Source organism: Berghia stephanieae, chromosome 3, assembly GCF_034508935.2.
Source record: "Berghia stephanieae isolate SIO BIC M18660-M18661 chromosome 3, UCSD_Bste_1.3, whole genome shotgun sequence".
NCBI lineage: Eukaryota > Metazoa > Mollusca > Gastropoda > Nudibranchia > Aeolidiidae > Berghia > Berghia stephanieae.
The window spans coordinates 11,216,201-11,233,700 of record NC_088362.1 but is presented as its reverse complement, the minus strand read 5'-3'; the positions used below and the strand labels follow the sequence as shown (position 1 = coordinate 11,233,700).

Genomic DNA, 17,500 nt, shown 5'->3' with positions numbered 1-17,500 from the left:
TACTGAAAGGGAAGGCCAAACGATTTCTTTGCTTCACTCCCAAGTACATGGGGGTTCCGATAGAAGAGGCCTATTAGGAATGGGAAGAAAATATTAGTTTTCAGGGGAAATAGACATAGTAGACATTAAAACTACCCTTATTAATTATCAAATGTGTTTAAGTACGTTAAATTAATGCTTTAAAATCCTTTATATACTATCTCTAGCAACAAAACAGTGCGGCTATGTGGTCTTACGGTATGACACTCGCTTTCGGATCGGAATGTCCTGGGTTCGAGCCTCGTTCTCGGCGCATAGTTGAGTCCTTGGAAAAGGCTCTTTACTCACTTTCTCTCACCGTACTCAGGTATGTAAAATGAGTACCTGGCTGTTAACAGCGTTGTCTTAGTCCGAAAAATTGTAATATCGCCTAACAGACGTCATGTCCCGTCCTCCATGTTAAATGTTGCTGTTGACCAGGGACCCCTTGTAAAGCGCTTTGAGCATATTTGGTGGATATTGCGCTATATAAATCTCAATTCTAAAAAAAAAGACCACATAGCCGAATAATATGATGCTTATAGTTGGATTCTAGACAATATCAACATATCCGTTCAAACAAATGCCTTCCTCGTGGACATTGAATTTTGTTTATTCAACTCAAAAAGATTTTTAAAAAAAAAACAAACATAATTCGATCTTCCAAGAGAAATCAGCAGCTTTCCAGAAAATTCCGGGACAGATAAACATATAGATAGATAGATAGATAGATAGATAGATAGATAGATAGATAGATAGATAGATAGATAGATAGATAGTAGTAGTAGTAGATAGGTAAATAGATAGATAGAAGATAGATAGACACAGATGAGAAGACAATGATAGATAGATAGATAGATAGATAGATAGATAGATAGATAGACAGACAGACAGATAGATAGATAGATAGATAGATAGATTGATAAGAGAGATGAAAAGAGAGAGAACAGCAAAGAGTGAATGCATGTGTGTGTGTGTGTTGTGTGTGTGTGCTTGTGTGTGTGAGAGAAAGAGTTAGCGAGAGAGAGAGAAAGAGAGAGAGAGAGAGAGAGAGAAAGAGACAGAGAGAGAAGGAGAGAGCGCGAGAGAGACGAGAGAGAGAAAGAGAGAGAGAGAGAGAGAGAGAGAGAGAGAAAGAGACAGAGAGAGAAGGAGAGAGAGAGAGAGAGGAACTATTTTTAATGTCGCATCGGAAGGACAAATATAGTCCAAAGAAATGATTCCTTCCACTTAATATCGAGAAACAGAAAATTAATCGATTCCGAGAAAGGATCACACAACATATTATGCAACGATATTTTTACTCCGATTCCATTATTTTGTAAATACGACGAATCATAAAAAAAATATTCTGTCTTCTAAGAAACATAATCCAATATTTCGTACATCACTATCTAATCCAGAAATATCCAAAACGTCACTAATCACAAATAAATCGATGAAATAATATGATGACGATGATGATGAACAAGAACATCAATTCAACTATAACCGTAGTGTACCTGGAGTGGTAATATAATATAGCATCAGGTGGTATATATCTCGTCGTGAAATCAATAACTTTAACAGCACTGGTTGGTTTCTCGACGAAATGCGAGGTAGGTACTCTAGTACTTGTTTTTGTTCACAGCTCAGACAACAGCCACATAGCTGCTGGTTGTAGTAGTAGTATCTAGTAGTAGCTAGAAGTTGTTTTAACAATAGCATCGGCAACAACGAGGTAAAAGGGGCTGCGACACGATTCACGGAATCGCAGAGCACGCGACGACTGTCGTCAGTGGTGGTGCTATCATTCGATAGAACAAGACTGACAAACAACACCGGTAGTAACCACCAGTAGCAGCAGCAGCACCAGCACCACTACCACCAAGACGACTACAATCCTACCCATCTTGATCATCATCATCATCATCATCATCATCATCATCATCATCAACAACAACAACAACAGTATTATCATAGTCACCGGCAGCAAAATCGCAACCACTACCAACCAACATCATGACCACCATGAGCGTAATATACTCACGTGTAAAAGAATACGGCCATCCAGATAACTACTGCCATCTCGTAATCACTGTGAAAAACTAACTCACGCTGGAATCGTTTATGTTATAATAATATATTCTATTCACACTGCCATCGGCTGGCTCTCGTCTTGTCACAGGCTGAAGACTGTCGCGTGAGATGTCGGTCTTATTGCAACCGCCTTGCTGTGTGTCTTTTAACATTAGACAAATAGTATGACGACGTGATGATGATGATGATGATGATGATGATGATGATGATGATTGAGCTTTATATAGCGCAATATCCACTAAATGTGCTCAAAGCCCTTTACAAGGGGTCCCTGGTCAACAGCAACATTTAACATGTAGGACGGAACATAACGCCTGTTAGGCGATATTACAATTTTTCGGACAAAGACAGTGCTGTTAACGGCCAGATACTCGTTTTACACCTGATTACTGTGAGAGAAAGTGAGTAAAGACCGTTTTCCAAGGACTCAACTATGCGCCGAGCGCGAGGCTCGAACCCAGGACCTTCCGATCCGAAAGCGAGTGTCATACCACTAGACCACATAGCCGCACGACGACGACGAAATAAATGATTAAATATAACGAAACGTAGTAAATGTCGTTAAGGAGTTTTGTAAAATGCTCAAGAACTTGGAATGAATTAAAAACAATTTTGTGTGAGTGATTTTAACGACGAACGAATTTTCAAAGGTCAGACAATCTGTTTGACTGACAAAATTTAAATAAAAATTAATAAATATGACGTCAACGCATTTCATCTGAAGTCTACACAAACACAAATATTTCATAGCAAATGTTGAATTCGATCTTGACATTTCACAGTTCAAGTGATTTTAAGCATATTATTATCGATCAATAACTAAGGAAGGAACACAGGAATGAATATTTAGTGTGTAAAGTGAAGAGCGAGATTGTTAAAATAACAACTGTTGTTGAAACAGCGCATGTCGTCTAGCGATAATATCGAAGAGAAGGAACTGCGACCCTTCGCCTCAAAACGGTATTAAGTCGGGATGGTTAAGATGTTGAAAATTGAAGTTATACCATAAATATCAGACTTGTGTTGAGTTTGTATGTTTTATTGAGGAGAATGGATATCATATTTTAGGGTGCTGATGCCAACAATTTATATTTGTGACCAGTTTTAACATTAAATTCACCTTTTAAGCATCTGGTTCGTTCCAACATAATACCGTTTTGAGACGAAGGGTCACAATTGGTCAATGACTCCCGCCTCTTCAATACAGCGAGTATAATGAGAAGGGCTTTAAGTATGCTTAGAATCACATTAGGTAGGCGTGTCTATTTTTATCCTTTTAATTGAAACGGGGATTTCGATATATATATAGGAATAAAGTGGCGAGGGCTTCTGCAGATGGTGAGTGGGTAGGATTCCATTATATTCAATGTCGGAGTGATAAATGAATGCTACTGGTAGGTAGATAGATAGATTTGTAGATAGATAGATAGATAGATAGATAGATAGATAGATAGATAGATAGATAGATAGATAGATAGATAGATAGATAGATAGATAGATAGATAGATAGATAGATAGATAGATAGGTAGATGGGTAGGTAGATAAATAGAGAGAGAGGGAGGGGGGAGAGAGAGTAAGACAGAGAGTGAGAGAAGTGGAGACAGAGAAAGGGAGATGGAGAGAGAGAGAGAGAGGCACATGGATAGAAAGAGAGAGAGAGAGAGGCACATGGATAGAAAGAGAGAGAGAGAATGAGAAAGAGAGAGAGAGAGAGAGAGAGAGAGAGAGAAAGAGAGAGAGAGAGGAAAAGAGAGAGGCAGAGCGAGAGATAGATAGAAAGAAAGCAAGAGAGAGAGAGAGAGAGAGAGAGAGAGAGGGGGGGAGAGAGATAGATAGAGAGAGAGAAAGAAAGAGAGAGATAGATAGATAGATAGATAGATAGATAGATAGATAGATAGATAGATAGATAGATAGATAGATAGATAGAGAGAGAGAGAGAGGGAGGGGGGGGGGGGAGAGAGAGATACGGGTGGATGAAAATGTTCTTAGCCTTTAGTCGTGACAAAACCGTCTAGGACTAATGAGGCTCAATGCTTCCATTTCTGGTCCCTTACAACCCTTTACAACACCCACCCCGAGACTTTAACCCTTCAGCGAGGACCCTTTGAAAGCTCCCCCCCCCCCCCCCCCTCCGTTTTTCCGCCCTCCCTCATAGTACAACGCCTACAGGAACCCCGAGGGCGGGCTCCTCAGAACAATACAGGCACCACTCACCGACATCAACACTGACAATACGACAGTACTACAAGAACCGGTTATTGATTTATCCAAAATAATCATTAAAAATAAAAAAGCGGAAAGAAAGAAAGAGAGAAATCTGTTTGCTTTCGGAAATGTAATGTTTTGAGAAAGAAAAAGCTATCTCTTCTGACTTATGGTTTAAGGGCAAGGATTAATACTAAAGTAAATACAAGAAATTGATGAGTAAAGGGCTTTTGATAAAACACAATGACATACTATGCAATGAGCAGGGCTTTTGATAAAACAAAATGACATTATGCAATGAGCAAATTAAAGACAAACTGAACATGTTGTTTTAAAATATAGATAGTTCGAAGATGACGTCACTCAGGTCTTTGTTATTGTATTTTGCCATCCGCGTTTATGAGTAATGCTCATTGAACTGTATTTACCTGACTATAAATGTTCATGGATACACACAGTTTTGTGTGTTGGTCCGTTATACTTCCGGATGGCAATGTTATGAGCTTCTTAGCCAAGCGCATACTATATATATATATATATATATATATATTATATATATATATATATATATATATATATATATATATATATATATATATAATAGAAAATAGAATTAACATTCACAGAATGATCAAGATGCAATCAATCTGAACGACTCCATATGACAATAGAAATGACACAGCTGTCCAGAAATAAACCACACAAAATCTCATGCAAGCTCGATAATATGAAAGGGGACGGATGATGATGATGATGATGATGATGATGATGATGATGATGATGATGAAGATGATGATGATAATAATAATAAGACTAATAATAATAATAATAATAATAATAATAAATAATAATAATAATAATATATAATAATAATATAATAATAATAATAATAATAATAATAAAATAATAATAATAATAATAATAATAATAATAATAATAATAATAATAATAATAATAACACTAATAATAATAATAATAATAATAATAATAATAATAATAATAATAATAATAATAATAATAATAATAATGATAATATAATAATAATAATAATAATAATAATAATAATAATAATAATAATAATAATAATAATAATAATAATAATAATAATAATAATAATAATATGCAAAATTTCACTTCAGATTTTATGTATTCGCGAAATAGAGAGATATTTTGTTGTGTGCGGCTATGTTGTCTGGTGGTATGACACTCGCTTTCGGATCGGAAGGTCCTGGGTTCGAGCCTCGCTCTGCGCATAGTTGAGTCCATGGAAAAGACTCTTTACCCACATTCTCTAACAGTACTCAGGGGTAAAATGATTATCTGGCCGTTAACAACGTAGTCTGTGTCGAAAAACTAAATTGTATTATCGTCTAACAGTCGTCGTCATGTGTTGTTCTGTATTTTACGTGTTGCTGTTAGTCAAGGACCCTTTGTAAAGAGATTTGAGCACGTTTAGTGGATATTGCGCTATACAACACCTCAACTTTTTTATCAGGATATCTGAGGTTAGATCCCCAGTCGAGATATGCTAATTTTTTTAGGATGTTTTGCTTTTTCTTGAATTTTTCTTTCTTGCTTTGTCCGGCACTGTATCATACAACACTATTCGATATCTTTACAAAACAACCCATTGTGCGATTTACATTCCTTCCTTATGTGACCCATCATATCAAAACGGTATCATGTCGGAACGAATCAGATGCTTAAAAGGTGGATTAAATGTTAAAACTTGTCAAAAATATAAACTGTTGGCATCAGCACCCTAAAATATCGTATCCATTCTCCTCAATAAAACATACAAACTCAACACAAGTCCGATATTTCTGCCTATAAATTGAATTTTCTTAACCATCCCGACTTAATACCGTTTTGAGGCGAAGGGTCACATATTATGTTTCAAAAAATACAAATCTTGTTGTTTCAAAAAATACAAATCTTGTTACGTTTCAAAAAATACAAATCTTGTTAAGTTTCAAAAAAATACAAATCTTGTTTTGTTTCAAAAAATACAAATCTTATTTTGTTTCAAAAAATACAAATCTTATTTTGTTTCAAAAAATACAAATCTTGTTTTGTTTCAAAAAATACAAATCTTGTTTTGTTTCAAAAAATACAAATCTTATTTTGTTTCAAAAAATACAAATCTTGTTTTGTTTCAAAAAATACAAATCTAGTTATGTTTCAAAAAATACAAATCTTGTTATGTTTAAAAAAATACAAATCTTGTTTTGTTTTAAAAAAATACAAATCTAGTTATGTTTCAAAAAATACAAATCTTGTTATGTTTCAAAAAATACAAAACTTGTTATGTTTCAAAAAATACAAATCTTGTTATGTTTAAAAAAATACAAATCTTGTTATGTTTCAAAAAATACAAAACTTGTTATGTTTCAAAAAAATACAAATCTTGTTATGTTTCAAAAAATACAAATCTTGTTATGTTTCCAAAATACAAATCTTGTTATATACAAATCTTGTTATGTTTCAAAAAATACAAATCTTGTTATATACAAATCTTGTTATGTTTCAAAAAATACAAATCTTGTTATGTTTCAAAAAATACAAATCTTGTTATGTTTCAAAAAATACAAATCTTGTTATGTTTCAAAAAATACAAAACTTGTTATGTTTCAAAAAATACAAAACTTGTTATCTTCTTATTTAAATATACGTGATGACAATAGGAATGACACAGCTGCTGTGAAAAGAGAAACCTACAAAATATTACGCAAGTTCGATAATATGAAAGGAGACGGATGACAAGATAAACAGGAAATAGAATTCCTGAAAATGTGGAAATGAGATACGCCCTTCCGGCTATGGAAGATGTGGGAGAATAACTGGGGTGTGATGAAAATGGATTAGATTGGAAAGAGAGAAGGGTAACTAATATTATTATTATTATTCTACAAAAGAGTTGGAAGTTTTGTTTTACAACTAAAGATTTAATAATGATGATGATGATAATAATAATAATAATAATAATAATAATAATAATAATAATAATAATAATAATAATAATGATGATGATGATGATGACGATGATGATGATGATGATGTAGTAGTAGTAGTAGTAGTAGTAGTAGTTGGTATTATAGAGAGCTTGAACCACCATTATGGGTGGAAAAAGTTAGGTGTAAAATAAAATAAATCCTTCTCTCTCACACACACACACACACCCACACAACACACACACCCACACAACACACACACACACTCACACATCGAGTCCGTAGTAGTAGTAGTAGTAGTAGTAGTAGTAGTAGTAGTAGTAGTAGTAGTAGTAGTAGTAGTAGTAGTAGTAGTAGTAGTATATAAGTAGTATAGTAGTAGTGTAGTAGTATAGTAGTATATAGTAGTAGTAGTAGTAGTAGTAGTAGTAGTAGTTAGTAGTAGTAGTAGTAGTAGTATAGTAGTAGTAGTAGTAGTAGTAGTATAGTAGTAGTAGTAGTAGTAGTAGTATAGTAGTAGTAGTAGTAGTAGTAGTAGTAGTAGTAGTAGTAGTATAGTAGTAGTAGTAGTAGTAGTAGATTAGTAGTAGTAGTAGTAGTAGTAGTAGTAGTAGTAGTAGTAGTAGTATAGTAGTTAGTAGTAGTAGTAGTAGTAGTAGTAGTAGTGAGTAGTTAGTAGTAGTAGTAGTAGTAATAGTGATAGTAGTAGTGGTAGTAGTAGTATATGTAGTAGTAGGTAGTAGTGGTAGTAGTAGTAGTAGTAGTAGTAGTAGTAGTAGTAGTAGTAGTAGTAGTAGTAGTAGTAGTAGTAGTAGTGGTAGTAGTAGTAGTAGTAGTAGTAGTAGTAGTAGTAGTAGTAGTAGTAGTAAAGAGAGCTTGAACCACCATTATGGGTTGAAAAGGTTAGGTATAAATGAGTAATATAAACCCTTGATATTGAACAATTTATCGTGCCAAAGCAATCTGTCTGTCTCAGCGTGTCAATTGAATTAATGTTGTCTCTGTAATATGTTAACGGGAGGACACAAGGGACTATCTATATTTGAAACCTGACGAAAATGCACTAAAATGTGCACCACACGCCAACACACACACACAAACACACATACACACACACACAACACACAAAGAATAAACACCCTTCCCCAAACAAAGAAACAAACATCAATGAATTTCAAAAGATCATAATATAGATAAACACATTTCTACGCATTAACCATTCTCAATTCGTTTCACAATAATCATTTATTTCCCCAAAAGACCTATATTAGTCGCCTTTCATACTAACATTGTTCAATTATACGTCACTGTCTGTGTCCAGGTAGTCATTAACTCCTGAGTCGAGTGGCGTAATGTGTGTAAAGAGAATTGCCCAAGGAAACAATGTCAGGACCAGAATCAAACAGAATAAATGATGGCAAAATAACTCTTCTTCCATGTTTTGGTGAATAAACTCGAGAGTAAATATCAAAGCTATTGATTTTTGGAGTTAGCATCAAAGAAGAAAAATGATGGCTGATCTGGCAAAACCCCTCGGATGTCGCATTATCTAGCTAGTTTAGATATAAGAGCGAATAAAGGTGATTTTTTTTTCATTTCATCGTTTTCAATACTCATCTAACTACATTCTCACGAAAGCATTTTACAGTTTGAAGCGTATAGATAATCAAATTTAATTTCTTTTCTGACCTCTATCGAAGCGTAATAAATATGGATGCCTTGTCTTTTAACGCGATTTTTTCCGTTTTCAAAACTATTTTTGATCCCCTCCCGTCAAATAATGAAATGTGAATACCGTGGGTCCTAATTAAGATAATTACAAAATTCAAATTGCATTTTGTCCAGTAAAAGTGCCAGTATTGAAATATGAAAAAGAGGGATTCGAACTTTTCCAATATCCGACTGGTTTTGCCAGATCACAACACAAATTTCAAAAGCAAACACACTTCTTGTTTAATGTGTTAACTGCCGCGCTTTGGAAAAACATATATCTAAACATTTGGCCAGAAAACTTGTCCTTCAAATATCGATCGACTTAAATGGCCCTCATCTTGGCAAAAACTCTCAAACCTGGGCGAGACTTCCGTGAGGTTCGCGATTTTTGTCAAGATGAGGGTCATTTAAATCGATTATTAGTTGAAAGATAAGTATTCTGGCCAATTTTTTACATACATGTTTTTTTCCAGAGTACAGCGGCAATTAACAGAATAAACTAGGAAAATAATGACCCTTTTAAACGAAAAAAAAAAGAATAATAAAATTCAATAAATAAATCGTGTATTTCAAAAATTGCCGCTTTGTGCATTTTGTCAGGGCACACAATGTGTTGTGATGGCAATTTGTTTGGTTTATTTCAAAACAAACAAACTTATGGCAAGAATAATCTATTTTTTATTATTTATAGAAATCTTTTCTTTTTTAAACAAAACAAGTTACAACTGTGAGCCGCCACGTCAATTTCGTATTATGTCGGATGAAAAGTTTTAGATATTTATTGACTTTTAAGATTCGAATGAGGAATTTTGAGCGTTTGAAGTTAAAGAATCGAAACTTGCTCCTTTCAATAATTATTGTAAATAGTCCTTTAGAGCCATTAAAGCAATCCCGGTCCCTATAGCGTGAAACGGACAATGGACATTGCTTGGTACCGTGTGGATAGGTTGCTAGTCTATCGCAAAGCATTTTCCGACATGTCTCATAGACCCAGTTACCCAATCACTGCTGGGTGAACATGGGGGAAAGGGGGAGGGGGGGGGGGAGGGGGCTTTGCGTGTCAAGCGAGTCCTCTGCCGAGATACAATTCATTCTCTCTCTCTCTCTCTCTCTCTCTCTCTCTCTCTCTCTCTCTCTCTTTCTATCTTTCTCTCTCTTTCTATCTCTCTCTCTCTCTCTCTCTCTCTTTCTATCTTTCTCTCTCTTTCTATCTCTCTCTCTCTCTCTATCTATCTCTCCCTCAATCTTTCTTTCTCTCTATCTCTCATTTTCTCTTTCAGTGAGCCGGTCTCTAATGAGGCTTACACTGTTTCTAACAATCACAAGACATCACATTCAATCTTATTCCTTCCTCCGTGCCTTAGGGAAACTCAATTTACTCCATATAATGACAACCTAACCTTGTTGTTTCTCCTTTTATTCTTGGAACAAAGTATCAAAACAGTAAGGATGACTCATTGATATACAAACAATACAATGCTACGGCTTTTAATAATCTTATTTTCGGGCGCTTAAATGACCTAAATAGTGTCGAAAGCACCGTTAAACACCTAAAAACAAAAACATAATAATCTTATTTTCATTTATTTCGAACATAATATGGATCTAACTATTTGTTTTTTTTTATATTTATCATTATATTAAATTACAGCATTCCGCGTGGAGTCTTGGTGGGATGCCGTCGCCATGAAGGAAAGTGCGGCTATGTGGTCCAGAGGTATGACACTCGCTTTCGGATCGGAAGGTCCTGGGTTCGAGCCTCGCTCGGCGCATAGTTGAATCATTGGAGAAGGCTGTTTACTCACATTCTCTCACCGTACTCAGGTGAAAAATGAGTGTACCTGGCCGTTAACAGCGTTGTCTCTGTCCGAAAAAATGGAATATCGCCTAACAGGCGTCATGTCCCGTCCTGCATGTTAAATGTTGCTGTTGGCCAGGACGCCTTGTAAAGCGCTTTGAGCACGCTATATAAAAGATCAATTTATATATGTTTTTTAAAAGGAATATCAAACAAACTCGGATATCAACAGGATCCACCCATGTTGTCCAAAGTGGGCAAGGTTAAAAAAAAAGAAATATATAAAAATAAAAATAAAAAACGAAAGTTTAAAAAAAATGTAAAGAGTATGTGTGTGTGTCTCAGGGGGGGGGGGGGGGGGGGGGGGGGGGGGGAGAAGGGGGTGTTGGATAAGATACGAAATGTGCTAAAGAGGACACTATATGTGTGCCACAGTTGAAGACCTTAGCAAAGTGAGTAAAGATGTAGAGTTCCAGTGTGCGTATGAACAGGTGAACCGCCGGAATTTGTGAGAGAAGAAACTAAAATTTTAGCAAGATAATAATAAGATGACGGACTTACTCTGTATTGATCCAAAAATTCAGCTACCAACTCCTGGTTGTCCTTGAGGTCCGGGCTTGCAGTTTGCTCGGATAGAGACTGGAAGGATCCTTCTGTAGCATCTAGCCAGGCAAGGAACTTGTCGAGCTGAACTTCCAACTGTTGATCGTTGTCCTTGCCATGCTGCAATGTTTTCCAATGGCTGGCCAGTCTTAAAAAAAAAATAAAAATAAGAGAACATCTAGTAAGCTGGGTTTTGTTCGATTGTGTTTTGTTTTGCTAGTTTGTTTGTTTCTTTGTGGGGGGAAATGGGGGGGGGGGGGGGTAGTATGCTTCTACAACTTCTAACCTTTGAATAGTAAGTTGGAAAAAAGAAAAAAAAAAGAAGAAAAAAAAAAAGACCATTGGACGGCATTTAATAGTAACACACTACCTCTTGGAACGGGTAGCTGTTGGCTTGAATTGGAATATTCATATGACTGCGCAGTTTAGAACATAACTAAGATCACGAGTTTCCATTAAAGACGAAATTTAGAATGGATGTAGTCAACTGTCTTTAGAACAATCGTATGTGTTGACAAGAGATTACATTTAAACCTTTTAAGAGATCAAAACAATGAACGATTTTTTAACAATTTTTTTTTGTTATTCACATTTGAAGAATAACTGCACTTTTCTCAAGAAATTACCATATTTGACGATTTAAAAAACAAGAACAAATTAATATTGGTAGTAGTAGTAATAATAATAATAATAATAATAATAATAATAATAATAATAATAATAATAATAATAATAATAATAATAATAATAATAATAACAATACAATAAAAATAATAATAACAATACAATAAAAATAATAATAATAATAACAATAATAATAATAATAATAATAATAATAATAATAATAATAATAATAATAATAATAATAATAATAATAATAATAATAACAATAATAATAACAACAACAACAACAGTAAATATCCTGAAATATAGAACGTGTATAATACAACGCACGGACCTGTTGAGTAAGTTTGACCATCGATTGTTGAGGCGTTCCATTTGCTTTGAGACCTGATACGTATCATCGTCCCTGCTGTAGTCTGCGACCAGTTGTTCTCCTTGTCTCTTCAGGTCGTCCACTTGATTTTGGTGACTGTCCACGTCTTCTTGTAGGGACTGCGGAATATACCATAGGGTGCCAAGAGGAAATACATTAGGAAAGCTGAAAACCGCCAGGTAACTATTTTACAACTGAGTACGGTGAGAGAATGTGAGTAAAGAACCAAGGACTCAACTATACGCCGAGCGAGGCTCGAACCCAAGACCTTCCGATCCGAAAGAGAGTTTCATACCACTAGACCACGTAGCCGCTCATATTACTACGGATTAAAAACCAGTTAACATCTTCCTGTAGGGACTTTAGAATATTCCACGGGGTGTCATGAGAATGCAAATTAGGAAAGTTAAATCCAGTCCATGGCTGCATTGGGAAAGTTAAAATCAGTCTAACATATTCTTGTCACAGTATGCGTTGAGAATGTAAATACGCTTCAACAGTCGTAACGTAACGTCACTTCCCTCGTATTGACGCACGGTAACTTATTAACTAGCTCGACACTATCGGAACAATGGCGGACGTCCTTATGAAATATTTCTCCGACGAGCATAAAAGCTTATTAAAACCGTATTTCCAGAGGAAATAAAACAAACATTATAAATAGTATCATGATTTGACTTACACATTCTGATCACAAGACATATGAAAAGTTCAAGCCAGCATGAAGAATAATAAGTACCGATTTTCTTTGTTTAGAACCACGATGGCCGCCGTTGCTGGGCGACGTGACATCAGACTATTGTATCCAATTGCGAATGTTAAAATCAGTCTACTTCTATGGACTAAAGTATATACCAGAGGGTGCAATGCGAATGTCAAGTGGGAAATCTAAAACCAGTGATATTAGCTTATCGTATGGTTTCATTTATGACCCCACAACACTGAAGTACGCATTTAAAATGCATAATAATTTGGTAAATAACTAAGAAAATTAATGTTGGTATTTGGTTTAAAACACTATAGATAGTATGCGCTTGGCTAAGAAGCTCATAACATTGCCATCCGGAAGTATAACGGACCAACACACAAAACTGTGTGTATCCATGAACGTTTATAATCGGGTTACTACAGTTCAGTGAGCATAACTCATAAACACGGATGGCAAAAAGCAATAACAAAGACGAGTGACGTCATCTTCGAACTCTCCATAAAGCCTGAGTGACATGCATTTGAGAAAATAGCCACGGCACTTTTTTTTGTTTCCCCTTTTAAAAAAAAAAAATTAATCTCACCTCGTGTTTGTATAAGGCCTCATTATTCTCCGAGTCTTTGGTATGCTCCGCTCCCTGCAACCCATCCAAAACGCCTTCTACATGGGACAGCCACGTCTCCATTTCGGCGTATGCAACGTCAAACTCCCGGCACCGTGTCAACATCCGGTCCAGCAGCGTCTTACGATGATTCATGTGATCTAGCGTCTGTTCGAAGTCTGCCTTTAACTTGTCCGCTGCAGAATATAGGTCCAATTTGACATTTATTAAAAGTATTTAAAAATTTAGCAAATTAGGCATAAAGCATCTCTTGATATGAAAAAGCGTGTCTGAAACAGTGCCAGACAAAGGTGAAAGATAAATACAAGAATAAAACTGTCCCAAAAAATCTGCCTTCCCTGGGTCGAAGCGGGCTGAACTCTGGGGATGGTTTTTTTTCCTTATATTTTACTTTCTGCATTGCCTGGCACTGTATTATAAAAAAAAAATTATATCTTTATCTTACATAATCTGTAGATACCTGTTCCCTATTTTGTGACATTGAGTTTGGTTTCTTTATATTTAAAGGACTTGAAGATCATCATCTTTCAAACTACTTCAGCCTGAATTTTTTTAATGAGCTTTTATATAGCGCAATATCCACTAAACGTGCTCGAAGCGCTTTACAAAGGGTCCTTGACCAATAGGAACACGTAACGTACAGAACGAAACATGACGCCTATTCGGGGATAATACATTTTTTTTCAGACAGACACAACGCTGTTAACGGTCAGGTACTCGTTTTACACCTGAGTACGGTGAGAGAATGTGAGTAAAGAGTATTTTTCAAGGACTCAACTATGCGCCGAGCGAGTCTCGAACCCAGGACCTTCCGATACCTCAAGACCACATAGCCAAAACAATGGCTGCCACATTCAACAACTCTCTCGGCCCTCGAATACAAAATACACAGAATTCAGCCACATTCGATAAACATTCAGAATTCAGATCTTGATCATTCGGAATGTAAACTACATTTTCATCTTCAAATTCTTTCTGAACTAACAATAGATTGGCACTGTCGTTCACAACAAATATCAGTTATCTACTTACTTCTTTCTTTGAGAGCTTGCCTGTCTCTCTTGCTGTCCATGGTCTTCTGAAGATCACCAGACGTGGCCATGACCTCGTCTAACTGTCCACGCTTTCCTTCCATGTCTGACAACAACGACTGTTGAATATGGAGTTTAAAATATCGAGTAAGTCAATTCTTAATATGTAATGATATCCTATCATCAGGTCAGAAGTGTATTTATTTGCAGGTCAGATCTGATAATCCTAATTATAATGGGCTCATTGTTGTTTTTAAAAAACTCTAAAACTAGGCAAAAATATTGTCTATTCGAACAATGTTAAATCAAGCCTAAAATTGAATTCAGTTCTCAGACCTGCAAATATGTGAAAGTCGAAGCCAAAGAAAACATTAAAAACAACTCAGTCAAATTAAAATGCAATAATTTAAATTCTACTAATGGCAATGGCGGAAGGCAACGGAAAACCACCGTCACTAACAAACTTTCCCAGGACATCAGCTGTCCAGAACACGTTGAACGTTTCAAAATGGTGCGAAATGAAATGCGAAATCACATTGGCCAAGTGGAATATACGTACATTAAACCATTTAGGAAAATAGCTCAATTAGCAATACTAAAAACTAGTGATGCCTTAACGAACCGGCAATGTTTTCTGAATGATGAAAATGAGACTTGCTAGAATTTGAAAGTCACTTTTTATTTTTCAATTAGGAAAGCAACGTAATCACAAATACATAAACATTACATTTTCAAATCCAGGTAAAGTTCTGACACCTTATGACACCTACTCCGCCCCCCCCCCCCCCCCCCCCCCCCCCCTCCACCATCTTATCGTTCATCAATGATTGCTTAGCTGGGTCAGCTATATTTCCGGTGGAAGGAATTTTGCTACAAACTAGCGTCTATCAAAAGTTAGTATACTGTCGTAAGTGTCCATTTTACTCGACAGAAATTCTTTCAATATCTGGCACCGTGGACCTTATGGCTCTGTATAACTTCAGACAATGCTCTAAAACAGGGGGAGAAAATTGTAAATATACGAGACAACGTTTTTAAAAACTATATCTATTGTTCTCTCTCTCCGACCCCACCCCCACACACCCTCCCCAATGGTCTATGGTTCCGAGTCCAGTCTTTCTATTCAGTAGTACAACGGGGTTTATTTGCCCGCATCACTTTCTAAATCTGTGTACATTTTTATGACAACGATGATTGTCTCAATCTTCTTAAAATGTTACAAACGTATTAACATAATTGATATGATTCAGCAAATTATTACAACCTAGTTATACTACTCATTTTCTCTTTAAAATAATCAGATATTTACATAATATGATGATGATAGAATGATATTTGACCTGTGCCATAAACCATGTTAACGTCGACTATATCAGTTTTCCCCGCTAGTTCATCTCTCTCAAGTATCTCCCTCTCTCTCTCTCTCTCTCTCTCTCTCTTTCTTTCTTTCTCTCGCTCTCTCTCTCTCTTTCTTTCTCTCTCTATCTATCTATCTATCTATCTATTCTCTCTCTCTCTCTCTCTCTCTCTCTCTCTCTCTCTCTCTCTCTTTCTTGCTCTCTCTCTCTATCTATCTATCTATTTTCTCTCTCTCTCTATCTATCTATCTATCTCTCTCCCTCTTCTTCTTCTCTTCTTCTTCTTCTTCTTCTTCTTCTTCTTCTTCTTCTTCTTCTTCTTCTTCTTCTTCTTCTTCTTCTTCTTCTTCTTCTTCTCCTCCTCCTTCTCCCTAATTCTCTCTCGCCCTCCCCCCCCCCACTCTCTCCCTCTCTATTTTCCATTTTTCACACACACACACACACACACACACACACACACACACATATATATATATATATATATATATATATATATATATATATATATATATATACGAGTATACACACAAACACACACATACACACAAAAACACACACTCACGCATATCAATTTACACAGTCTGAGATTCGGAATTCTATCTCGGAATTTCTAAAGCAATTTTTGACAGAAAAAAAAAAAAAAAGATAGAAGAAAATAAATAGCATTCGTGATAAGATGCCATCGCCCATGCGTATTAAATTCGCTCCCTTGGACATCTCGTGATCTTCCTTTCAAAATTAAAATCTAGCTGTCCCCTGATTCGGGCGGGATCCGGTGGCTCTCTCGATTGAGCTCATGACTGACACGAAAATAATTCCTGGTTCGCATCCCGTTGACTATCACATACACACATACACACACACACACACACACACACATAAACACACGTTTATGCATGTATAGATAGAATGCGCTTGGCCAAGGAGTTCACAACATTGCCATCCGGAAGTATAACGGACCAACACACAAACTCTGTGTAACCATGAACTTTTATAGTTATGGTTAATACAGTTTAGTGAGAATGGATGGCAAAAACAATAACAAAGGCCTGAGTGACGTCATCTGCATACTATCTATAGATAGTTCGAAGATGACGTCACTCAGGTCTTTTTATTGTTTTTTTGCCATCCGCGTTTATGAGTATTGCTCACTGAACTGTATTAACCTGACTATAAACGTTCACGGATACACGTTTTGTGTGTTGGTTCGTTATACTTCCGGATGGCAATGTTATGAGCTTCTTAGCCAAGCGCATACTATCTATACATATTCATTCATTAATATATACATACATACATACATACATACATACATACATACATACATACATACATATATACATACACAAATACATACATACATACATACATACATACATACATACATACATACATACATACATACATACATACAT

The 17,500-nt window shown here is 35.8% G+C and overlaps 1 protein-coding gene across 1 annotated transcript in view; it reads right to left on the bottom strand.

Annotated features, from left to right (window-relative positions):
* LOC144967143 (dystrophin-like) overlaps positions 1-17,500 on the bottom strand; it is a 454,945-nt gene that overhangs the window by 92,908 nt on the left and 344,537 nt on the right. The window contains exons 52-55 of the mRNA XM_078904012.1: positions 14,729-14,846; positions 13,658-13,872; positions 12,327-12,484; positions 11,327-11,516 (exon numbers count right to left, since the gene is read on the bottom strand). Coding sequence (XP_078760138.1) covers positions 11,327-11,516; positions 12,327-12,484; positions 13,658-13,872; positions 14,729-14,846 — 681 coding nt within the window. The remainder of the gene's footprint in view (positions 1-11,326; positions 11,517-12,326; positions 12,485-13,657; positions 13,873-14,728; positions 14,847-17,500) is intronic.